The 27757-nt window shown below is 38.1% G+C and overlaps 1 protein-coding gene and 2 pseudogenes across 1 annotated transcript in view; all 3 read left to right on the forward strand.

The window, feature by feature from the left end:
• LOC131298645 (class V chitinase-like) overlaps positions 1-4435 on the forward strand; it is a 56790-nt gene extending 52355 nt beyond the window's left edge. The window contains exon 4 of the mRNA XM_058324126.1: positions 4128-4435. Within this exon, the coding sequence (XP_058180109.1) occupies positions 4128-4150 (23 nt within the window). The 3' untranslated portion in view covers positions 4151-4435. The remainder of the gene's footprint in view (positions 1-4127) is intronic.
• Positions 4436-9556: 5121 nt separating this feature from the next.
• LOC131298801 (cysteine-rich receptor-like protein kinase 10) lies at positions 9557-14618 on the forward strand (annotated as a pseudogene).
• Positions 14619-19293: 4675 nt separating this feature from the next.
• On the forward strand, positions 19294-24652 carry LOC131326551 (class V chitinase-like; annotated as a pseudogene).
• The last annotated feature ends 3105 nt before the right edge of the window (positions 24653-27757 follow it).

Raw genomic sequence — 27757 nt, forward strand, 5'->3', positions numbered from 1 at the left:
ATCTCCCACGCTTTGTTAACAAGCAACTCTAACCTAGTTTTCTTTATTCTCTTCACCAAATATGTACTTTAATGAGCTGCAAATGTGTATCAATTTTGGTGTCTCATGGGAGTAATTCTTTTGTGATTTTAATATTTTGAATTTAGCTTAATTCACCCTCAAAAGGGTAATATTGGAAATTCAAAGGCGGACGACCTGGGGTGGTAGCATAATGGCTAGTGAGTCGCTCCAAGTCTCCAACATGGATGTCAAAAAGTTGTGAATTCGCAGCGTGCTATTGACGCTCCCCCGAATGTTGCAATCCCAAGTAGCCCACCTTCTGATCCACTTCACCATGGGTGTTTGAGCAATAACGTTGGCTATACGAAAACCGAGGGTGACATTTCCTGAAAGAAGAGCCTTCTTATGCCCGGAAGCGAATTGATGAATTAGAAAATTAGAGGCCGGTCCTGATTTTTAGGCTCGGTTTGATCCCAACCCTAAATATTATTTTCAAACCTGTATGGACTCGGATATGTTATCGCCTGACTTGTTTGCCCTTTTTATTTCACATCGTCAATTCCATCTCGCCATTCTTCCTCTCTGTCTCTTAAGACGGCCGACCGAAACCCATCTTAAGAAATTCTCTCTCTCTCTGTCTCTTTCTCTCTCTCTCCCCTAATGGACCACCGCCGTCAGCCGAGTTGGGGAAATCTAAGATTCCAGTCGAAAAAAACACGTAGGTTAGATCAGTGCTTCTACGGTGGCGGCGAAGGTCTTCCTTTTCCGGCGTTCATGGAGGTTGAGCCGTTGATTAAGTGCACAACACCGCATCGAGGCCACTCCAACTACTTAAGCGTCGGATCATCGAGGGTTCCGGTGGTTTCTAGGTTGAAGTTGAGTTGGTAGGTCTTGATTGTCTACTCAAGATCATCGTCGAAATCGTCGGAGGGATCCTTGGAGTTGTTGGTGATGTAGCAGAAGTTTTGGAAGTCGTATTGATTGCCGATTGAGGTGCTGTGATTAAGTGATTGTATGCAAGGCACGTGGGATAATTCAGATGATGTTGTTTTCTTCTGGTATCTTTAAGTTTTCTAAGTTAATTTGTTGATTTTTGAATTCGAAGGTGGTGTTTGACTACAAGTCAATGAATCTGTTATATTTGAGAGTTGTGAGAACCGTATATTTTTCTATGAGAATTGTGTATTTTTTTTGAGAACAGTGTATTTTCTGTGAGAGCTATTTATGAGAACTGTGTACTTTATATAAGAACTGTTTATGAGAACTGTGTATTTTATATGAGAGCATTGTATTTTTCTATGAGAACTGTGTATTATATATGAGAACTGTCTATGAGAACCATGTATTTTCTATTGGAACATTCTATTGGAACATTGTATTTTTCTATGAGAACTGTGTATTTTTCTATGAAAATTGTATATTTTTTATGAGAACTGTGTATTGTCCATAACAATTATCTATGAGAACTATGTATTTTCTATGAGAATTGAGTATTGTCCATGAGAACTGTGTATTTTCTATGACAACTACATATTTTCTATGAGAACTGTGTATTAAGTGTATGGTGAGACTATTTGAACTGTATATTTTCAGTTCATATAGCCATTTTCACATAGTTCTCATAGAACTAACTATGAGAATTGACAGTTCTCATAACCAGTTCACATAGCTAAGGGTAAAAACTGTCTATGAGAACTATGTATTTTATATGAGAATTGTGTATTATACATGAGAACTGTCTATGAGAACTGTGTATTTTCTATGGAAACATTGTATTTTTTTATGAGAACTGTGTATTTTTCTATAAGAACTGTGTATTTTTCTAAGAGAATTGTATATTTTTTATGAGAACTGTATATTGTTCATGACAACTATCTATGAGAACTGTGTATTTCCTATGAGAATTGAGTATTATACATGAAAACTGAGTATTTTCTATAACAACTGTGTATTTTCTATAAGAATTGTCTATTTAAGTATGTGATAAGACTATTTGAACTGTGTATTTTTTAGTTCACATAATTATTTCATATAATTCTCATAGAACTGACTATGAGAATTGACAGTTCTCATAGCCAGTTCACATAGCCAAGGATATTTTTGTCCGAAACAGTTTTCATAAAGACAGTTTTCATAGGAACAGTTCTCGTAGAAATAATTCTCATAGATAGTTTTCATGGAGACAAATATCATAGAAACAATTCTCATAGAGAGTTCTCATAGAAAATGATATTTTTTTTAATCTTACATAATTTCATGTTCAATATGGATCTTGTTTGGTAGATATCGTCGAATAAGTTCCAAAAATATAATTTTTTTTAAAAATGAATAGCTACAACAAAAGATATTACTTTTTGAAATTTAAACAATGTTTTAATGGTGCATCAATACTCATGGAGCACTGGATAATTTTTCTATACTAAATGCTCTCTAGTTCAGTGCGCTGCTGCACGTGAAGGGACATGGTTGGAATAAAAAATATAAATAATTGTGCAGGACTAAATTAAGTCCGAACCTAATTTTTACGACCAGCCTAAAAATTCCCCTTGATGAATTCCACTAAACCTTCTTAAAAAATAAATATTTATTTCAATTTTTAAACTTAAAAATAATGTGCTTATGAAAATAATTTTTAATTTGTTTTAATGAGATCTTTCAAACAAAATTCATATTGCATCTCTATTATAAAACAGAAGGGTGTGGGGATAAGTTGTTGCAACGGCTCAGATTTGCTTGATCCAAGGGTTGACGTGTTTTTTTCAACTCTTTTAAGAAAGTGTCCACAAATTTTCAAATATTTCACAAAAATGTCATATCTTCTTTTTACCCATGCACCAGCTTCTGTCGATTGGGTCCCCTCCTGCTCTCTCTCTCCTGTCATCTTTCGAATTCCTATCGAGATCTACAAATCCCGTCAGAAACTAGGCCAAGAAACATTTTTTCGATTATCAAAAAAAGAGGAAACATTCATTTGGAATTTTTAATTTATTCCGGCGAAGCTGGTTGAAGAAAGCTGCGTAAAAGTTGGGTTAAGAAAGTTCCATGAAAGCAAAGGTAATTGGTCTAACAAAGAAACTATTTTTTGAAAGCCGTGTGAAACATTCTTTTGGGATTTTTTTTGAGAGTTTTTGGTGTCTGTTTCTTTTCAGGGTGCAAATAGTGTTTAAATTTCAATCTAGCTGCTGTTTCGGGTGGAATTTGTGTCTGTTCCGAATATTCAAGAAATTTGGGTGATTTTTTTTGGTGTGGGTGGGTGGGTGTGTTGTTAAATGTTACACATAATCGAGTTTTGTTATTTTGACTCCTCTTGACGTTCCGTTTTGAATAATAATTTAGTAGTGTAGTCTACGAGCTAGGTCCATATGTTTTCAGGCCCTTCTTTTTCTTTTTCTTCCTTCATTTTTCTGTTATCATGGGGGTAGTCCGTAGGCACAAGCAAGCACTATGCATCCGGTGATCGCTTACACTTAGGTATTTCAACTAAAGCCTGAAGCTTTTTTCGATAGCCTGTTTTTTTTCTTGCGGTCCGAACTAATTTTTTTTACTCCTTATATGGTTAGTTTATGGCGTTTGATAACTATTAGTGATTGAAGTTACATTGAGGTTTTTGATTTCTGGATTCTAATATGTTCTTTCATTTTTGCAAATGGGTTTAATGTATGTGGTGGGAGATCTATTATAGTGCTATTTTAACTTTTTTACTTGGTATTTACTGAGATTCCATAAGCAAATTGATAGTTCTTTGTAGCTAGCTTAAAAGTTTAGTTGGGAGAGTGTCGTACGCACGGGTAATTTTCTTTTGTGCCACTAAGAAAATAATCACATATTACACATTAATGAATTGATTTAGTGTTTGAGCCACTAACTAGCAAGTGCCATAGGCACGGACAATTCCAACCGGGTTGCGTAGTGCCGTAGGCACGGGCAAACACTAGTATTTTTATATTTCAGTAAGCTCATTAATTTTAAGCTTAAAAATAGCACACAAAAAAAGGTACTTAAAAATAAGTACTTTTTTCAGTTTCTAGAACGGGTTTACTTTTGAATCTTAGGACAAAGTGTTTGCTTTGATAATTGGCACTAAAAATTTAACTTTTCTAATGATGTGGTTTTTGTTTTCATTGCAGCCAAACAAGCATGGGGAGCATGAAACTCATGGGAAACAGAAAATATAAAACTATACAAGGATTAGCCGAATAAAAGGGCTTAGGTAAAACCCTAATTTAGCAAGCTGATGAGCTACTTTGAAGAATAATGTGGTTGTATTTTTTAATGATAATAATTAACATTTATGCGCTAACCAATTTTTGTTGGCGCACTGTGATCAATCGTAATGATTTAAATAAAAAAGAGAAGTGGCAGATTTTTCACGCATAATTCTATGTTTACCGACGAAGGGTTCATCATCATGCACGAAGTCCATGTTTGGATTCCACATAAGTGATTTAAACTGTTCAAAATACTTTTCCTAGTGGCCTTATAGAGAGAAAATTGGAGTTGGGGGAGCTGCTGTCCCTTTAAGGGACAGCAGCCCGCTGTCAGGCCAAGGGGGCCGTGCTCCGGTCTCGCTCCAATAATCGGAAACGTTCACTTCGTAGAGCTCGTTGGGTTGAATAAACATGCAAAAAATCAGTTCTATCGGATATCTTTAAGTGCCTAGTCGAAACCTTTTTGTCTTCAAAGGAATGGGTCCGAAACATTGGATCAAATCTACTAGAACCCATTGTTGGCAAAGTTATATGTGTTCCGATCAAACACTTAATGATATCCGATTAAACTGATTTTTTGCATATTTGTTCAATTCGACGAGTTCAACGAAGTGAATGTTTTCGATCATCGAAGCAAGACCGGAGCGGGACCCCCTAGGCGGCGACAGCACGCTGCTGTCCCTTCTCCCTCAGTCCGAGAAAAATTGGGGTGCATATCATATCTATTTATTGAGAGGAAGGATCAGATCAAATAATGTCGGCAGAAGGGCATCAAGACTTCAAGTGGTCAACGTCAATAAACTCCTCACTTTCGAACCAAAGCATTAATTCTTTAAAGTACTAATGTCTACTTCAGCACAAGCTGCACAACTCACAGAGCCATTTATTTCTGGGAGGGATGTAGAACAGCAGAAGTGCCTTTCCTATCAAGAAGGATTGTGGGTTTGTTGTTTTTCCCCCTTTCGTGGGCACATCAAAAAAGACTGTTACCTCTCCAAGGGGAGACAATAATCAAGTAGGAGGTCTAACTTTTCAAGTTCTAATACCAGAACCTTGCAATTCCGAACTTGCCAACGAACATGCAATAATATTCGCTGACTTTCGAATAAATCGAAACTCACGCTCTCTCATCTTTGGACCATGTGACGTACAAATAGGCCTCATTCTAGAGTTTAAAAAGATGGTATGAGTTGTTTATTTCGTTCGCGCCCATTGAGTTGGTCTCTTGACCAAAAAATCACACATTTAATATATCGGCAAAAACATGAACGACTCGCATTTATACTACTCGCTACACATATTTAGGCGCTATTTAGTGGGTATTATGAATTTGAGACAAAGTCTTGAAGACAAATGTGTTTCGCTCATGTCTCTGCTTGTGCCTATATCCGATCAATGTGATTTTTGCATATCTAAAAGTCTAACGAGCCTAGCAAAATGAATGATCCCAATCACGTCTTTTTTACAAGAAATGAGGCCCATCTGTGTGAAATCAGGGCTTGTTGTGCCTTAAAACAAAATAACTTAAAGCAAAATAACAAATAAGGTCTCTGTTTCCGGGGGGAAAAAAGAGAGAGAGAGAGGTTGTAGATACTCCATTCATTTTTGGCGACGCTACGTCATATTTTTGTTCTCCTTTCATGTCGAGTAATACTTCAATGACCATGTTTATGCCACACAACAGTGATTGGACTTATTCATCTTGTAGATTCTGGAGAGAATATGAATAAATGCATGGATAGTTTGCAACTTTTTTTACTTAATAGTTGACAAGTAAAATTTGGAACATAAATTTTCCATTTTTGCATAAATGTTTTGCTCGCATAATCTACAAGATGAACTGGGGTGGATCATTGTTACGCGAATGAAGCCCAAAAAAGAGTCTCGAGGTGTAGACTTAAATAGGGGTCCTCTTCTACACAAATACTTATGTCCTAAAATTCTTCAGTGGACCTTAAACTAACTTTTTATGTTAGTTTTACGTCCTGAATTTCTTCACCTATATAGTAATAGAATTGCAGGACCTTAGACTAATTTTTTATGTTAGTTTTACATCCCGGATGATTTTGTCATGATTCTGAATGACTTTGCCATAATTCCTGTTCTTGTCATGATTTTTGTATTTATCGTGATTAATGGTGTTTTAGGTATTCTTTAAATTTCAGGATGTCGATTTAAATATTCAAATCTAGTAGGATGGACACCTACATACGTCTACAAAATAGGATGGCTATTAAATTTCTTCGAATCTATCTATCAATATATTATAGAAATGTATCTGAGCCCCACATGCCTTCAAACACTCATTCCTAATTTTTTGGATTTTTCACTTTTTTTTTGTTTAGAGAGAGAGAGAGAGAGAGAGAGAGAGAGAGAGAGAGGTGTGAATATGGACACAAAATTATTAATTATACGCCTCTGAAGCATAGCAACATGATGTCCCATACTCATTCTCCACCACACATATATCTTTCAATGCATAGAATGTGAATAATGTCCCCATAATGTTAGTGTGAAAAAATTGAATTATCGTTTTCATCAAATACTTTTGTGCCTGTCTGCTTGATATGTGGGCCAAAATGCACCAATATGAATTTTTTGTCTCGTGCATCGAACACGTACAAGCGCTAGTAGTATTATAGGAATGTGTGTTGGTCTCTCATTCCTCCAAACTCTCAGTCCTAATTTCTTAGATTTTTCTTTTCTTTTAATTTTTAAAATTAAGAGAGAGAGAGAGAGAGAGAGAGAGAGAGAGAGAGAGAGAGAGAGAGAGAGAGAGAGAACCGTGTGTGTGTGAGAGAGGGAGAGACTTTAGAAGTAGTATCATACAAAAATAAAAAACAATACTTTTTCAATTTGCTTTATTTACCTTATATATTTTATAATTGCATATTAATTTGAACATCATGAGGCTCCTAAATTCCTAATATGATACTTCATTTCTTATTCTATATTTTTTTCTTTAATCATATTTTTCTATCAACTAGCATTGTATCCGTTCGATGCACGAGACAAAAAAATTCAAATTCTTTTTCTTAAACTATATTTTCTATCAACTAGAGGTGTACCCGTTTGATACACTGGAACAGAAAAGAAAATATCAATGTAATTTTTTTGTCTTGTGCATCGAATGGGTACAACAATAGTTGTAGGTATGGAGAGGTGCTTAACCTGTAAACATTGATGAGTGCAGAAGAAAACTCACAGTTTTTGTTTTGTCGTATGAAAAAAGGACACGTTGCAAAGAAGTCTCTTCTGTTCAATTTTGATAGTTCATCTTAACAATTAATGGTACAACATATCCGTAGGATACATTCAGTAAATATATTATCTGGTTCATTAAAAACACTTTTGATCAACTTGGATCATGTGAATTGTCCTCTATAGTCCGCTTTTGGACCGCATAAAAGCCGTTTTCCATTAAAGTTGTGTTTCTAAGCCACTTTATTTTTTGAAAAATATAGGGCAATGGTGGACCAAGTCCATACATAAATTTCAGGATAAACTCTAAAACCTTACCAAGTCAATTATGCAAAGTTGCAAACAAGTACACCAAGACAAAAAAGGAGACTTTTCATCCTTAAGTGGTAAATCTAGCTGCTTCCTAAGGAGTGATTACTCAATGCTCCTAGAATACCACCACCTGACAGTTTGGTGATGACTGGATGACGATGGGGTGATGCTTGTTCACTCGGTTTAATTTATTTTACATATTCGTATATCAATATAGGTTTAAATTTTAAAAAGCCAAATTTTTTTGAAGATTCACGTGACAATTTGACATTTTCAAATTCTACCTCCTGATCTTAACTTCAAATTTTGGAGTGGAAAGTTTGGTTCTGAAATGGTCGCTTTCTCTTAAGAAAAAAACGGATTTGACCTTGGCTGTCGATCAAACATTAAGCAAGGGATGCCAAATCCATGAGAAATTTTTGGGTGCCGGGTGGGTACGCCCACGTGGTGCCCGAGCAGACCATTCAAGCCGTCCAAAATTGTGTTGGACGATCCAGATTGAAACCCTCTCTCCTCTCACCCGGCCACTCTCTCTCATTTTTCTCTCTCCAAATCCGAGCCGTTTAAAATCAGAATGGACGGCTTAGATGCATTGCTCGGATACTACCTGGTGCCTACTCAGCACTTAAAAATTTCTCCAAATCCACCTACTATTTGACAAATTTTGACTTTACTTGTAAATGAGAGGTTTGAGGGGCTTGGCTGTCTTTTTTTTTTTTACCGTTTGAGATGCCACGGCAATTTGACAGCACCCTTTGGAGTTGATTCAGAAGCGAGGAAGTTGACAAAGATATTTAGCAGTTTATGACTAGTTCGCTGTGCTTTTTATTTCGTGTACCATATGAAGTTTAGTATTGTCAGAAACACAATTTTAAAACACAATTTCGTCCAAACATCGAACGATTCCATACATAGTTGTGCCCAGAGAGTCTTTTTTTATCGGCCAATACTTTCTATAAATTAGCTAATTACCTCCCAAGAGGCATCTTTACAAATTCGGGAAAACAAGGGATGGGGATTACAGACCCAATCGTAAACACGCCCTAATGCATGAAATCACCGAAATGCTTGACTGCGAGAATTGGCTATTGAGACATGCCCCAAGAACAGCCAAAAATTGCCCCGAGAGTAATTCTTCACGGTCAAGAGTAATTCTTTGGAGCCGCAAATGGAAGTTTGTAATGAGTCGTTATTGACTACAAAGACTGGAATTTATCAAAACAGCCACGTATTGAGACTTTAGTGTCGCGACCGAATTGGTTATACATCAAAAACCTTGCCTGCCAAGTTGTGACCTATGAGAGAGAGAGCGCGCAAGCAAGCCTCAATCTTTTGAAATTTTCTTGGGTAGGCTTTTTCGCTTTGTTCTTAAATATCATCACAATCAATAGTTTCAACCTCAATTCTCATTCTCGCAAATTTAATAGCTTGTAATATTATTTTTAAAGACACTTTCACATTTGTGTAACTGTGTTTATACTTGCACTCATGCTCGTTCTTGTGTCGACCTAGGAACAAAACCAAACGCACCAGACACACAAAACAAACACAAATACAGTTTTATAACGCGATTTCTCAAAATCGAGTCCATCCACGTAAGGATAGGAGCAATCTCACTAGAAACAGGTCGACTAAAACTTTACAAGTGGAGTTCTCTGCCGACTCACTACCCTCCCTCTCTCTTTATAGGACTTGACTTTGTGGAGATGGCGGCCTTAGACATACTCTTTTTTTCTTTTTCTGGCGGCCTTAGACATACTCTTTTTTTCTTTTTCTTTTTTTCCGGCTCCACATCTGCGTGTTCCACTGCTTGTGAGAGAAGAGTGTCTGGAGAGTGGCCGAGAGGCGTGTCTGTAGCATGTAAAAGAAAATGTCTTTTAAGTCCTCAGGATGCAGGTACATATAGTTCAAGGTTCAAGAACAGGAACTCTTCAGGCTCTAGCCATCTAAAAAATGTTGTTCACCATCGTTTCCCTCCTCCTCTTTCTTCCTTCATTAACAAGTTCTTCAGAGGCGCAGACCTGGATCAAAGCAGGTTACTGGTATTCCGGTAGCCAATTCCCGGTCCCTGATATCGACTCGACTCTGTTCACTCACTTGACATTTGCTTTTGCGTATATCAACACTTCAACTTATGAGCTCTTAATCGCACCCACTGATGAACCATACATGTTCACCTTCACCGACATCGTTCGGCAAAAAAACCCGTCAATTGTGACACTTCTGTCCATCTGGACAGGAGATTCAAACTTCTCAACCTTCTTTTCAATGGGTACCCAACTCTCTCACAGAGGTAGTTTCATTGAATCATCAATACAGAGAGCCAGGCTTTATGGGTTTCATGGCCTGGAACTTTGTTGCGTCAAACCAGACACAAACACCACCAAGATGGAAAATATGGAAATTCTCTTCGACGATTGGAGAACCGCGGTAGACAGGGAATCGAAGAATTCCACCCGATCACCGCTCCTTTTAACGCTAGCCAGTCATTATTTGCCTTCCAAAAACAACACAAGTTATCCGATGGAGTCGATTCGCACACTACAAGAAAAATGAAAATTGGTGACGAAAAAGTGGCGACGAAATTTAATTTTGTCACTAAATGAGTATATTTGGCGACGAAAAAATAAATTCGTCACCGTTTTGACAACTTCCGTGACGAAATAATTTTGTCACCAATTATACCTGTTTAGCGACGAAAAAAATATTTTCGTCACCAAAAGTACCCATTTGGTGACGAAATACATTTTTCGTCACCAAAAGCTTAAAAAAAGGTGACGAAATTATTTTTTGTCGCCAAAGATAATCATTTGGTGACAAAAAAAATATTTCGTCGCTAAATGAGACCAATTTAGTAACGAAATATTTTTTTTGTCACCAAATGCTTAACTTTGGTGACGAAAAATAATTTCGTCACCATTTTAACGCTTTCAGCGACGAAAAATATATTTTGTCATCAAATGGGTACCTTTCGTAACGAAATTTATGAATTGCGCTTTGTCACTAAATGTATTTTGAACATAACTCTTTACTAAAAACTCCGATTGAGATAATTCAAATTGGGTTTGAACAATAACTCAATTGCCTACAACTTTCATGTTTATCAAAATTACTAATTTTAATGTTTGAAGGTTCAAAATTACATTTGATATATATTTTTATGTTAAACATATATGTTATATATTAGATATTTCAAATATTTACTGAAAAGTGTGTGTGGTGCAGTTGGTTAGAGCTTGCGCGAAAAATTCAAGAGACTTGGGTTCGAAACCCAGCAAGAGTAAGAAAGAAGGATTTTTTTCCCATATGAAAATGTCTTTTGCAACGAAAATTTTCGTCATCGATGAGACTCATCAGTGACGAATTTTTTCATTGCCAAAAGGAATAATTTATGACAAAAAATTTCGTTGTCAAAAAACACAATAAGTGAGGAAAAAAATTTCGTCACCAATTATTTACTTTTTGATGACGAAATATTTCGTCATCAAAAGACACTATAGGTGACGAAAAATAGATTTCGTCACCAGGTAGGAATCCTCGACAACCTTTAGTCGACAATTTTTTTTTCGTCACCTATATTATTTGTGACGAAAAACAAGCAATTTGTGACGATATTTATTCGTCACCCAATGCAATTTTTCTTGTAGTGGCAGGAACTTCGATTGGGTACACATCGTAGCCTATTACTATCACTTACCCACCATGGAAAACTTCACAGGCGCTCATTCTGCTTTGTATGACCCCTCAAGCAATGTAAGTACGGATTATGGAATTAAGGAATGGATTAGCAGAGGATTACCTGCTGAAAAGATGGTTTTGGGGTTATCATACCATGGGTACGCGTGGACACTGGCGGACCCAACGACCAATGAGATCGGATCGCCTGCAACAGGTCCCGCCGTTACGCCAGATGGGTTGATTTTCTACAAGTTCATCAAGTCATATATGCTATGTGATGGAGAAAAAGTAGTGCATAACTCGACTTATGTCACGAACTACTGCTTTAATGGTTCGGTTTGGATCGGTTATGATGACGTAGAGGCTATCAAAACTAAGGTTTTCTATGCGAGGGAGAAAGGGCTTCTGGGTTACAAAGTATGGCACGTCGCCAATGATGACAATTGGGTGCTTTCTAAGGCAGGTAAAACTTTAAAGCAACCAAGCCGACCATAATTGATTGGGTTCAAGGCTCAATTTTGTTTGGTTTATCTTGTCATACTGCAATAAAGGAAGAATTTACATACAGATATGGAATCAACCATCTCTGTGAACTTGCCATATGAATGTTTATCACTGACGGTTGAATCCGCTCAAGAGCCAGTCCATTTATTTTTATTTTTATTATTTTATTATTTTTATTATTTTTATTAGTTTTTTTTTTTTTTGGGGGGTGTTTGGGGTTTGTGGGTAATAGAGGCAAGAATTAGATTAAGAAAATCCTTCTTATAATCCGTAAATAAGCCTAGGAAGCACCCACTAGGAGCTAGCCACCACCCCTAGCCAACAAGAATTACAGCGCCACACTCACATAGCACCAACATTCCCCTTGCTAGCAGCTGTTGTGGTCACCTCACCTCACGCGTAAGTGTATAAAACGACTATGTGATGGGTTGTACGTAGGGATTAGTCCAAGTGCAAGCTGGTCCGAAATACCCTACATTACAATAAAGAAAACGCAGAAAACAAACAAAATAAAACAGTAGAAGTAGGTCACCATGCTAACAAAACACCTATAGTCTAACGTGACACAGAGCTGAATATTTGAAATTTCGTTGAATTGACCAAGTATTATGCTACTTTTTATTCATTACTACACCCCTAGAGATCGGTGTTCATCTCTGGGTATGCATCTACCATTGTTGGACACCCTGAATTATTAAAAAACAAAACGAAATTTTTTTTTTTATAGAACTTGGGAACACAATTGTCGTCACGAGGATTCTCCGCTTAACGCCTTTTAAGTACTGTTGAAACTAATTTGGGCAATATATGATGATTCTTTTTTTCTTTTTCTTTTTTTACATTGGTAGGCATAGGAGTGTTCCGTTTCTCTTGTCTACTGCTATATTGTCTCATCACATTCCTTTGTAATGTACAATTTCATAGCACAAGAAGATGAGAAAGATCCTAGAAACAAGAGATAGCTGTTGCTAGCAATCTTGCTTCCAACCGCAGCCACAGTTACCCTTGTACTAGTTTCTGCGACGTGCTATCTGCGTAAGAGAGCACGCAACAAAGGTAAGTTCCTCCCAGTCGTGAAAATTTTGTTCCTAAATCGTTTCCCTTCACTCTCTTAACATCTTTCTTCGATTTTCCACGTGTTCTTTTTTATTGATTACAGGATGGATGGACGACGAAAAAGAATTCCAATCTTTATTCAGAACTACTATGGCATCTCCTGGAAATGCAAATGCTCCTAATTTGCTAGTATTTAGTCTCACTGACCTTATAGAAGCTACCAACAATTTTTCATTTCAAAATAAGCTTGGAGAGGGTGGATATGGACCTGTTTACAAGGTAAAATGATTCATCTTCGCATAAAATCGAGAAAACAAAACTAAATACACAGTGTCTGTTTTGCCTGGAGGGTGTATATTACGCAATGGACAAGAAATAGCAGTAAAGAGACTCTCAAGGACTTCTACACAAGGATTTGAAGAGTTCAAGAATGAGGTCATGCTAACTGCTAAACTACAACATATAAATCTTGTAAGAGTTCTTGGATTTTGCACCGAAAAAGAAGAACTGATGTTGATCTACGAATACATGCCCAACAAAATCCTGGATCATTATCTCTATGGTTAGCAATCTTTAATGCTTCTAAAATAATCGTGAACAAAAATTGAGTGTGGTTTTAACATAAGGTGTCGCCTAACTTTTAACTATCCAAATCTCTTTCGCGTAGATCCAATCAGGGGATCACTTTTAGATTGGGAAAAACGAGTTCAAGTCATTGAAGGGGTTACTCAGGGGCTCTTGTACCTCCAAGAGTACTCAAGATTGACAATAATTCATAGGGATTTGAAAGCGAGCAACATTTTGTTAGACAACAAGATGAAGGCCAAGATTGCGGACTTTGGCATGGCTAGAATTTTCCAAAAAGATGAATTTGAAGGTAACACTGACCGGATTGTTGGAACATAGTAAGTGGCATATTTCTTATAATACACACTACCTAATGTGTTCTAGTCTCAAATAGTACTCATCTAGTTTTCTCTTCTTTTTTTTTTTTTTTTACTTACACAATATTGCAGTGGGTATGTACCTCCCGAATATGTAAAACGTGGCATATACTCCACCAAATCAGATGTTTATAGCTTCGGAGTTCTTCTTTTACAAATCATTAGCGGAAAGCGAAATAATTGTTTACATGGCCTTAATGAAGACTTAAACCTCCTAGAATATGTAAGTAATTCTGAAAACTGTGACATGGATATTGCGAACTGATATCCTTCCTATGAACTCTAAAGATGGACTACCTTCAAATACTTCAGGCATATGATTTGTGGAAGTGTGGCAAAGGCATGGAGTTCATGGATCCGTCGCTCGACGATACATATTCATCATGCAAATTGATGAGATGCATGCAAATAGCTTTGCTCTGTGTCCAAGAAAATCCAGCCGATAGACCCTCTTTGTTGGAACTCTCATCGATGCTGAAAAATGAAACTGCGGCCATGAACACTCCCAAAAGACCTGCTTTTTCTACAAGAAGAGATGAAGATGAAGTTCAAGAGTCTACAATATCTCAACAAGAAATTTGGTTAGTTGGTGATGTATCCTTTTCCCAAACAGTGGCACGATGAATGTTTATTCTCCTCCTTTTACTCATGTCTAGAGTAGCCCCCGTAACAGTTGATCATCTTTTCCGTTAAGATTTTGCTTTTGCTGGGACATTTTTGTATATTTTTCTAGGAGAATTGTGTATTTTCTATGAGAATTAAGTATTGTCTATGAGAACTATGTATTTTATATGATAATTATGCATTTTCTATGAGAACTGTGTATTTTAGTTGTGTGGAGGTTATTTGAACTGTATATTTTTCGGTTCACATAGCCATTTCACATGGTTCTCATAGAATTGACTATGAGAATTGACAGTTCTCATAGCCAATTCACATATCCAATGGTATTTGTCCAAAATAGTTCTCGTAAAGACAGTTCTCATAGGAACAGTTTTCATAAAGACGGTTTTCATGGAGAGACAGTTCGCATAGAAATAATTCTCATAGTAAATGGTATTTTTTTTAACCTTACATAATTTCATATTCAATATGGATCTTATTTAATAGATATCGTCGAGTAGATTCCAAAAATATAATTTAAAAAAAAAAATGAATATCTACAACAAAAGATATGACTTTTTGAAATTTAAACAATGTTTTAATGGTGCACCAATGCTCATGGAGCATTGGATAATTTTTCTATACTACATGCTCTCTAGTTCCATGCGCTGATGCGTGTGAAGGGACATTGTTGGAATAAAAAATACAAATAATTGTGCAAGACTAAATTAAGTCCAAACCTAATTTTCGAGGCCGGCCTAAAAATTCCTCTAAATATAATTACTCCTATTCCCTTGTGTATATTGTTAGACTAGGTCCGGCCTCGTGCATGGCACGAGTTTTGTGCCCATTGAATTGTATTGATGAGTCATGCCATGTATAATGGAGAAATGGTTTAACTATTGCAAAAGTGAACATGTGGAAATATATACTTGGTTGAAGGATTTCGTTGTGAATTACGGATAAAGGAAGGCATTCACAGTGAACAAGAACTGGGATTTTGGTTGTTGAGAGGCCTTATTATTTAAGGGCAGGAAAAATGAAAAGGGAGATACGTGGGTTAGATCTGCAGATGACATGGGTTATTGCTGTTAGACATTTACAGATAACATGGGTTAAAGTTGCATTTTGTATTGTGGGCATGGACTTAGCATGCACTGGAAAAACGAAAAGGGAGTAGATATAAAGTTTGAAAAAGATCAGTAGGCGTATGTCTAAAATAGCAGAGAAGACAAACTATTAGTGTTTGATAGATATACATAACAGCAGAAGATTAGCTATTTATGGGCACGCAAAGCATCACGTGTAGGACGAAACTGCAAGCAGCTTATTTTCACACAAGCAGCACATGTATATGTCGCTAAATTACAATGAAGGGATTACGAAGAGGAAATTTGTTTTTCATTCACCAACCGAAAAGGACAACAATAAGGCACAACTGGCGGAGAATCCAAATTATGAATTGAAGCACCATGCACACCCATTGTCAAGACACCCAACAAACTAAATTTTGATCTGCAAAACCAGAAGGGTGTGCCATGCACAGTGAAAAATAGAACATAGCCCAAAGCTATGCAAACTTGATAACATGTCGAAGTGGTGAATACAGACAAGCATAGGCATACAACAAAAGCTAAGCCTGGACAGAAGCACATACTAAGCACGCAGCCCCTATGAAGTAATTTCCAATCTACCTATACAAGGAATACAGGACCAAAACGCACGGCCTACGTGCATGGAACCAAAGTTCTAAAAACCCTGTCCAACCCACTACCACAACCGCAACTCTGCACCACCCAACAACACCATACGAACATCAAAACCAACTATATATTTTTTCAATGTCATCATCTACCGGGAAGATGACAATCCGGAACTCAAGAGTGGGCAACATGATAACCAGAAGGTAATCAAGAAAATCCAGGTCAAGTGCAGCCAAGAATCGTCAAACACTTCAGCATCGAGGTGAATATCATTAATGGGCACATTCCACACACGATCCGCCATTCTGATAACCATCTCGTCAAGATCAAATTTGCGGAAGGCTTCCTCAAGGCGCACGTCAAACTCCTGTGCAAGAAGAGCAAGGGCACACAGCAGACAAGAATTTCCACAAATTTTAAAAGCTACACAAACTTTTTTTTCCTCTGTGAATCAATAAATCAAACAAAAGATGAGAGTATTTACCGAGCGAAGTTGAACCACCGGAAGGTGCAAATGACCAAATTTGAGCACAGTTTGCTCATGCGAAATAGAAGACGGCAAGCAAGACGTGCAAAGATTCACTAATAAAAGACAATGACATAATGAACACATTAACAAAAGCTGGTGGCAGGCCTAAGCCAAGCAAAAGATTTGGCACGCAGATAGCTATTCAGTCACACAACATACAACCCATAAACATGGTGCTACACTGACCTAAAGGAGGATTAAGTTCCCTATGGTGCATATTCTGACCTAACCAATGCAGGCACACTTCCCGACCATTTTTGCCAAGAATAATAGTGTGGAAAATCCATTTACGCTCACACGCAAAGATGACCTTAAAACCAGGTTTTAACTGATGCACACCATAAAAACTATCCCAACCATCACAAAACCGTTGATCGACAACTTCAATTGGACAAATCTTGTATCCATGCAAAACCAAAATCCACGTAGCTGAACCACAGTGAGGAAAGTACTGTTGCAGTCCCAATGGCAATTGCTGCGAGTAATAGCAACACCATGATTGGCCAGACAAGGGAAATTAGGTGCATGGCATGCGCGAAGAAGATAACAGCAAAACAAACCTGACTAACACCACGCGGACCAACACCGGTAAAATGTCAGCAGCTGCCCACACCTACTCAACCAACAGTCAGGATCAAACAAGACACAAAAACAATGGCAAGGGGAAACAAATCTGGAAAAGAACCGAAAACATAAGCCTGCAAAATAACTGGAGCACAGATCTAGCCAATACCTAAATCAGACAAAAGAAGTCACAATTGCACCTGGTTCACTATACCGCAGGAAGGAATAATACACAATCCCGTCCAACCAAGCACCCAGCTGGAATCAGAAATCCCATTCGGGCAGACGACTTGAAGGCAACACATCGTGGTACTATTGCAGGAAATTGTCAAACGGTCTATACGTCATGCGGTTTCCCTCACCAGGAATAGCATCAGCATAAACCACCTTTCCTTTTCACCCTGCCTAGTTTGTAAATAGTACACACCAGCCCTTGTGGACCCACCTGAAGCATGCATGATTATGTCCCATCGCACAAAGGGCTCATGCATGACCATCCTAGAACAAACATTTAAAACCCAAATTAGGCACACACGGCACATGGAAAATATAAGCCAGATGACAAAACAAAGCAGAAAAGAGTTTTCGTTCTCCTTGCCTTCAGCATAATAATAAAGAAGAACTAAGTGCAACAAAAAGTAGCAGAACGCAGCAAAATTTAAGAAGTCACCAAAATAAAAAACAACAGAAACTGGAGCACAGGAGAAGCGGAAAATTGGCTAAACGGGAACACGCGGAAGAAAACGGGGCAAAACCCATGGCCAAACCCGAACACCGATGGCCCAAAAACACATTGAAGCTGACCTAGTAGTAACGCGCAAGATCCAAACCAAACACACCCATAGCAGAACAAAAAGGACAAGAAGATCCCAAACCACTCACCATCAGCCGGAGCAAACAAGCCCAACAAACACAACACCAGCGGAACAGAAACCAGGCCAAAAAAGAGAGAGGAAGAATATATGGCAAAAGGAGAAAAGGACGAGCAGGAGTTTGGTGGGAATCAACGGACCAAATGGATCACGAATCGCGCAACAGCATCGGATGGCAACAGGTGACCACTGAAGCGCCTGAAGCAAAATGACAGCACTACCCCACTCTAAACCACAGGGCCGGCAACACACCAGGGACCCAATTGGAAAAATCGACCAAAATTGGGACACCGAAAACCTCCCCCTTATTATTTAAGGGCAGGGGAAAAAAAAACAAGTACCTAAACCATTGAAGTTACTAACTAAAATTTTAAACAGGCTAATTTGTATTTCGTGACAAAATTAAGCAACAAGCAAGCAATAATCAAAATGAAGATTCTACTAATATATGCTATTTCAAGGAATATCAGATGTTGTAACCTGAAATAGCAATTCTCCTTCTCACAGTAACAACAAAATTCGAGGAAAAGCTAATGCAAAAGAAACGATACACAAACTCTCGAGTCTCGACTATAAACCTAATATAGAACAAAGCACATAATCCTAAAGAAGTACTTGAAAATTAATCGATCACGAATCCCGCAGAATACCTCTCGACGGCACGCGGCAGAGCAGAGAAACAGAAGGAACCCCCAAACTCATCTCTCTCTCTCTCTCTCTGTTTTCTCGAAGTGAAGGACGGGGGAGACGTGGCGTAATCACGTTCACGTTTTTTGCCTAGGCTGGAAAATGACGAAACCACCCCTGGAAAACCACGCGGCCAGCCGGCCAGGAACTGGCGGGGGACATAATTGGAAAAATCGAGCCAAATTGGGACACCGAAAGCCTCCCCCTTATTATTAACGGTAGGAGATAGGAAATAGAACTCGTGTTGCTTCAATTTCCTAGTGGGTGAATTGGCTCCGGCATAATCATTGCTCCTTTTAAGTTGCATTTCCTCACAAGCAGGATGCATAATAAACACCATGCCTATAGAAAATAAGAGAAAAATTCAGTGTTTGGGCTGCTACATATTGTTCATCAAAGTTTCAAGAACACATGAGCTAGCCATCTGCAAAGATGTCTACTATGGAAATATATGTCATGATTCTTGGACCAGGTATAGTAATCAAAGGAAAGGATAAGCGATTAAAATGGTTGAAATTCCTCACCGTATTCATGGCGATTGATTAATCGATAACCAACTTTAATAGTTGGATTTGGAAGGCTAAATTCAATTTCTTTTTTTTCCAGACCAATTTTTTTTTTTTTAAGGGCTCAGTTAATCTCAAAACAGCCTTTTGCTGGGCACTTACGTAAGTACTTGAATGAGCTCTAATGGTTGGACCTCTCTTGGAACATGCTCGCAGGGGAAATATTCCCTCAAACAACTAGCTAGTGAATAATCTTAAGCAGAATCAATTGATGGAACGAATTCCCCGGGGATAAAGTTTGACATATTTCCGATGATTCCTACACTGTAAACTTTGCATTATTCCGAACTCCATTATCATCAAGATGCAAAAACCCTACCATAGCGCAATTGATGTTCTGACAAGAGAATTCAAGATTTCCAAGGGTTCAGCCTAGAAGTTAAGGTCTGAGATTGAGATCATTCCCAATCGTCAAGAGCACCGGGTTTTTTTTTGCCACAATGATAGCAGTTGATATTATAACTCACCAAAATATCATTACACCAAGGATGAGACTTGTCCCAAAATAATGGAACAAGAAACCACAACGGCGGGGGAACAGTCCAAAGATTAGATCCATACCAAACAACCTCAACACGCCAACAGATAAGCAATTGGAGCTGCTACCCAACAAAAGCCAGTGGAAAATCCCTCGGAACTGCTACCTAATTAACAAAGTCAAAACCGCCGGCACACTCCTGTCAGAAGGCCACGGATCACCAACAATCAAATGCCAACAAACAGGTCCTCGCTGTCACAAAAATCTAGACGCTACTCTGGTGCGAGCCCCCGTTGTCACGACGAGCTCTAGACATGAGACGGCAAAAACCGGCAAATCTCATGGACATGGCGAGACTGGATAGCAATCTGGGACCACAAACTCAAAACCAAACCTCAAATTATTAACCACCGCCCGGGTCTGGGGAAATCAGATCGGGAGAAGACACCGGCGTGAATAAACCAACCGGAGAAAGTCCCACCAGAGGGGAGAGAACCCACGACGGCCACCAAAAGGTGAAACAATTAAAAAAAGGAGATAAAGCAAAAGATACACTCCCCTGCTGTCATTGAACAACCTTTCTCTTGCCTAGCCGCCAATCATTCGAAACTCCAAAGCCAACGACCTCGCGACTGCAACCCAAGCATTAATGGGCTGAACTATCCCGTCCAGTCCATATCCAATACCTTGGACTGGATCAACTTGATGGCTTATGACTTCTACGACGACCCTACATGGGCCAAAGTGACCAACTCACGCGCAGCCCTATATGATCCGTCGGCCCGATTAGCGGAAGTTACAGGGTCGGGTCTTGGATCCAGGCCGGGATGAGCCCAAAGATGTTGGTCCTCGGAATGCCGTTCTACGGGTACGTGTGGCGGCTTGCGGACGCAAATAACCACTGGCTTATGGCACCGGCTGATGGACCGGTTGGATCGGGTAACGCATCGGCAACGGGCGATGCGTTACGGGGAGATCTTGGGGTTTATAGCCGAAAACAAGGCCGCAACGCTGTACAATGGCACAATTGTTTCAAACTATTGCTATGCTGGGACAACTTGGATAGGTTACGATGGCACCCAGAGCATCTCTGCCAAGGTTTCATATGCTGAACAGGAAAGGTTGCTTGGTTCCTTTGCTTGGCATGTTGCAGTTGATAACAATTGGGATCTCTCAAACCAAGGTATATGGTCTCAATCCAACCATAAATTCATGCACGTCAAGACCAGTTCACTTTCCATCCTAAGTGCAATGATCTTTCCATCTCTTATTTGGCCTTCGCTGATGACCTATTCCTTCTAGCTGGAGCTGACTGCAAGTCCATGAAGATTATTAAAGAAGCTCTTGATGAATTCTATCATTCTTCAGGCTTAAAACCAAACCTGCAAAAAAGCCAATTCTTTTTTCTGGTGTTGGTACTGACGTTAAAGCTGCCATTCTTAACATCCTCCCCATACCCAATGGCGGACCCAAGAATTGGATATAGTGGAAGCATTAATTTTCTTTGTAACGCCATAATATATGAGTTACAGTTAAACACAATCACACCCAAATAATTTTAATTAGCATTCATGATAATATAATAATTTTAAAGAATTTATGTATTTTAATAAAAGCTACTTGAGCAAACTTGCGCACTTCGACTATATGCGTTAAAACAAAATTATCACATATTCATCATCTATTTTCCTATTATTAACTCTACAAGTACAAGTTTCGGGAATCAAAAATGTACAAATACAATGTGCGAATTCTTATTGAGTACTACACAAATGATTGGAGACGTTGGAGAGTGAGGGAAACCTTGATTGTGGAAGAGTTCTCTGCGAAACTATTGGGGGTTAGGAATTGGAACCAGACTGCCAAACATGCTGACTTAAATTCGCTTTCTAGTGAATTTTGAAAAAAAACCAAAAATAGTTAGGGGAGTGGGACTCGCCCATCCTTTCCCATGTCCTGTCACTTACCACTGCACCAAACTTTAACATCCTATACATGATAGCATATATAATATATATACATAAAAAATCTTGGAATTTTTTTAAAAAAAAAGGCGTGGGGGCATGTGATCCCACGTGCCCCAAGGTGGGTCCGCCCCTACCTATTCCTAAGGGATCCTTGCCTGTGAAATATCTAGGTGTGCCTCTCATATCTTCCAGATTGAAGTACGAAGATTGTATCCTCCTAAAAGAAAGAACTCAACAAAGAATTGCCTGCTGGTCCAACCGTTCTCTATCTTTTCGAGGTCGAGCTCTTTTGATTCAGTCTGTGCTTTTCAGCATGCAAACATATTGGTGCTCCTTGTTTATTTTCCCCCAAAAAATCTTGAAGGAAGTGGAGGCATTACTTAGAGCCTTTCTTTGGTCTGGTCTTAATCTCAAAAAGGCTGGGGCTAAAGTGAAGTAGATGGACGTTTGCTCTCCAAAATCTGAAGGTGGTCTTGGCTTCAAGTCTCTGAAACTTTGGAACAAAACCTCCATGATGTGTCACCTTTGGGCATTGAGTAAAAAGGAGGACACCCTTTGGGTCCAATGGATTCATAGCTACATCATTAAAAGCAACAATCTTTGGTACATGCCAATCCCTCATGACTGTTCTTGGACAATTAGAAAGTTGCAGAAATTAAGACCTTTAGCATAGAACTTCGTCAGACATACCTTAGGTAATGGGCAATCTACCTTCTTATGGCTTAACAATTGGCATCCAAGTGGACCTCTGTACAAACTCTTTGATGACAGGAGTATATCCAGCTTTGGATCCTCTTTATATGATAAAGTCAGCTTTGCATTTTGAATGGTGTTTGACATTGGCCAAGACCTAGGAACAGAATTATACAACACATTCAGGGCTCTACCCCTTCATCTCTTTTAACTTTAGGGGATAGTGAAGACTTAATAACCTGGACAATCTCTCCTACAGATTCTTACTCAACAAAACATACTTGGGAAGCAATTCGGAACAAAAATCCCAAGGTTCAATGGTCCTCTCTTGTTTGGTTCACTAATAACGTTCCTAAGTGGGCATTTGTAATTTGGATTGTCTGTCTTAAGAAGCGTTCGACAAATGATAGACTCAAAAAATGGGGCATGCAAATAGACCATCTCTGCATTCTTTGCTCACAAAAAGCGGAAACTGTTTCTCGCCTATTTTTTGACTGCGTTTATTCTAGACAAATATGGGAATCTATTCTCAACAAATTTCAGATTCTTCGACCAGCTTGTGGATGGGAGGATGAGCTAAATTATGCCATTAGCCTCTGCAAAGGGCATTCATTCCGTGCTCTTGTGTGTTCAAGCATTTGGTTGCTGCTGGGGTATACTTTATCTGCCTTGAGAGGAACTCTCGTGTTTTTAATTTTGAGGGAATCCAAAGAATCCAGATTGTATTTTAGCAGAAAATATGAGACTTTGAATTTGTACATGGAGGAGCATCCCTAAAATGTAGAGAACCAAAGATTATGTGATCTTTGGCGCATTTCTGCTAGTTTGCTAGTTTGATTTTAGTAGTTTGTAGTAGGTTCTCTTTGTAAAGTTGTTTGCATAAGGGGTTCTCCCCTAAGATTCTTGTTTGGTTGGCTAAAAAACGCATCATTTACCAAATAAAAAATAAAAAATTCATGCACATTGATTTTGTTTTCATTTCGATAACCAGATATCCGGACCAGTTTGCATGAATCTTGACTATCATTTTGAAGTTAAAATTTAAGGAAAATGACAGACATATACTCCCCCGTCAATAATTTTGGTCCTGGCCTCTTGGGATTCCATGCCGTACGTTTTGGCACTAAAAAATTACATTTCCAAAAGCAATTTCTTTTGTAACTTCTTCATGCACCATAACAACTTAAATCCCAATAGGGATTAAAATTATGGGACGAAGGGAGTAGAATTTTTGTCGGGAAAACTCTTTTGAAATGATGGGGCAATGACATTCGATCATGAGTGCATTAATATGTAAGTGGTAAGCCATCCACAGTAATTAACCACTGGAACGCTTTAAACGTACAACCAAAACTCAGGTCTCTTGTGGTCGGATTTTTATTCTAAAATTAACTTTTCAAATGATGTGATTTTTGTTTTCATTGCAGCCAAACAAGCATGGGGAGAAACTCATGGAAAACAGAAAATATAACTATACAAGAATTAGTTGAATAAAAGGGCTTAGGTAAAACCCTAATTTAGCAAAGCTGATGAGCTACTTTGAACAATAATGGGGTTGTATTATGTGATAATAACATTTATGCGCTAACCAATTTTTGTTGGCTTGATCCTTGTCAGTCGTAATGATTCAAATAAAAAAAGAAAAGCAGCAAATGTTTCACACATAATTCTATGGGTACCAACGAAGGGTTCACCATCATGCGCGGAGCCAACGTTCGAATTCCACACAAGTGATCCAAACTGTTAATAATATTTTTACTGGTGGCCTAGTAAAAATTCGGGTTGCATATCTATATATTTATACATTGAGAGGAAGTGTCAGATCAAATAATGTCGGAAGAAGTGGTTCGAGACTTCAAGTGGTGAATGTCATTTAACCGGCCTGCATCATGGGCAAGTCTCACTTTCGAACCAAAGCATTAATTCTGTAAAGTACTAATGACTACTTCAGTGCAACTCACAGAGCCATTTATTTCTAGGAGTGATATATGTAGAACAACAGAAGTGCCTTTCCCATCAAGAAGGATTGTGGGTTTGTTGGTTTTTCTACTGTCGTGGGCACATTGAAAAAGATGGTTATCTCTCCGAGTAGATACACTAACCAAGCAGGTTGTCAAGCTGGATTTAATGCTAAGGAACGCTATATAGCAGTAAGAGCATCTGTATCAGCCTCATTAAATTTCAGACCAAATTACACCTTAAAATATCACTTTATTACTTTTGCTAGTCATTTTTAAAATATATACTGCATCAGACTCACTATTCTAACTTATGGTCTATCTATTAATATATTATTTCCTTCTTCTTCCAAAATAATATTGAGATGTTATTAGTATTCTTTATTTTTTCTCAAACATAATACGTATACTCTATAGCGATCTATTAAAAAATTAAATGCTTAATTTTTAATTCATTAGAATCGTTGAGAAAATCTTATTTTTTTGATCATTTTATTATAAAGAGTCATAATTAATTTAGTTTCTAGGGATCTCATAATCAAGTTTCTGCTCTTTATTTTGGACTCTGTAAAATAGGAACTTAATTATGAGAGCCCTATAGAAAAAAATAATTATGACACGTCAACATAAAATGATAAAAAATAAGATCTTCGCACTGGTTCAAACGGATTGAAAATTAGAGCATTGGATTATGCCTGAACGTTACCTTTATGGCCCCGAAATTAATAGAGACGCGCAAGCTGGCTCGGATCTGATTTAAAAAAGAAAATAAAAGACTCATTGGTGAGGTATAAATTAAATAGTAAAATAACATAGTATGATGAGCAAAGGTAATACCTTATATATTTTAATTTTTGAAAAGTTTTTTTCAAAAGAATTCCCATAGTTTCAATCATTTCTCTCTCTATCTCTCTTCACTTATTATCCATACTACTCTCATAAAAAATTTCTCAAAAACTTATCTAAGCACAACATAAACAAATTGCAAAGTAGAGAGGGAGGACAAGAAGCTGATGCAGGAGACTTTCTGCCGTTTTGCTCTTTATTCTAACTTTGAGCGAGAAATAGCGACAGTGGTGTGAATGCTCTTAGCATTATTAAAGCGTAGATTTTGGACTTTGGAGTGAAAAGTTTGGTTCTTCAAAAAAAATAAAATGATCAAAAAAAGATTTGACGTAGATTTTGGGGTGTGTGTCAATGCTCTTAGCATTATTATAGCGTAGATTTTGGAAAGTTCGGTTCTTGTTTTTTTGGTCAAGCGGAAAATGGGAAGTTTGGTTCTGAAATGATCACTTTCTTAAGAAGATTTGATGTTGCTGTCAGACGTATCATTAAGAAGACTGCAAAATTAGCATAACACTGGTTCAAAAAGACTGCAAAATTAAAAATAAGATTATCTTATTATTTCTTTACTTTTTTGATCATTAAGAAGGGTGAGAGGGGACAATCAGCATAACACCTCCCTTTGACGTGACCATAAGAACTTCCTATCCGTCAATAAAATATCCGGTTCGAGCCATAGCTACCGTCCAAGAGGACGCGCCGTCACCACGGCACCACTTTAGTGCATAGCTGGTAAAAAGTCTCTCTTTTAATCTGCAAACGAGTTTCGAACACCTATCGGGACTTGAACTTCCTTCTGCATTAAGGAGAGCAGTGGCCCTCACTAACTGCACTACCACCTCGGTGGTAGATATTCTTTATTTCAATTCAACCCTTTTTCCATTCTTCCAGCAAATGGTCTATTTGAAAGACTGTTCTATTTTTGCCTTTTTGATGAGTGAAGGACTGGAGCCTTAAAAACAGACTAGACTAAGTCAAGTCGCCCTGACAAGCCATTGGAAAGGCCGAAAGTGGGGAAAGAAGAAAACCAGAGGTAGCACATACTGTGTTAATAAGATTATACACCATGATTAGGTATATCCAAAATGGCACTAATGTATACTCATTTCGTACCAAAATGAATGATATTGTCTGCCTTTGTGCATGCATGCCTTTTGAAATTTTCTTCTCTATTTGGGAAATTTATGATGTTTTCTAAAAGTTTGAAAATCATTTAATAGTCTGATTCAGATTTATTAAACAAGATTCATAGAGTATTACTTATAGAAAGCATTATGAATAATTTTCTAAGACGTTCGAAATATTGAAATTGTCATTCAGTTTAGGACGGAGGGAGTAAGATATCATTAACCATCGTATTAGCAAGTATTGGTTTTAAGAGAAATTTGGCTTCGCTTAAAGATATGTGATTAGGATCAGATCGTCCAGCCTTGATTAGATAGGTTGTATATTGTTCAGTTTATATAAGGATTACAACAGCTAATTACAAGGAAATAAAAAACAGAGACTAGGTCTCTTATAGAAACAAGTTACACTAATTAGGCAACCAATCATGGGATTGATTGAATATCTTAGTCATTGGAATGACTAAAATCGTGGGATCATGATTTGCTTCCTTCACGCCCCCTCAAGCGAGATAGAACAGAGTGCAGATTGAGCTTGACGGCAAGAGAACAAAATTGTGCGCGAGTGAGCCCTTTGGTGAATATGTCAACCAGCTGATTATTAGAAGGAACGTACTAAAGTTGCAATGTTCCTCGAGCGAGGAACTCCCGTATAAAATTATAGTTGATTTCTATATGACGGGTCCGGGCATGAAATACGGGATTAACGGCCATGTGAAGAGCTGAAATGTTGTCACAGAAAATGCACGGCGGGGAGTGAAGTGGAATCCCAAGTTCACGAAAAAGGTAACGGAACCATTGGAGTTCAGCAGTGGTGGTAGCAAGTGCGCGGTATTCAGCTTCTGCGCTAGACCATGAGATAGTGGATTGTTTCTTTGCGGTCCATGTGAGGAGATTAGAGCATCTCCAGCCTTCACTCATATTTTTTCTCAAATTTGAGTCAAATTTTGGGATTACACATCTCTAACCATCAAACCCAAATTTTACACATCTCCCTCTTTCTCTCTCTCTCTAACTAGCTGTTGGAGAAATGGGTCAAGACAAAAGTTTTTTCAGATTTGGGCAAAAAAATGGGTAAAACCCAAAATGGAGAAGGGTTTGAGTCAAAAATTGGAGAGAGATTTTTGTAGTTTTTGTCCCATTTTTAAATTTGAATCTTAAAATGGGTCAAGGCTGGAGATGCTCTTAGGATCAAGAAAAATACAAGCGCCTGTTGTGGAGCGTCGATCAGGGCATCCTGCCCAATCTGCATCTAAAAAAGCTCTCA

This window comes from Rhododendron vialii, chromosome 1a, assembly GCF_030253575.1.
Source record: "Rhododendron vialii isolate Sample 1 chromosome 1a, ASM3025357v1".
Taxonomy (NCBI): domain Eukaryota; kingdom Viridiplantae; phylum Streptophyta; class Magnoliopsida; order Ericales; family Ericaceae; genus Rhododendron; species Rhododendron vialii.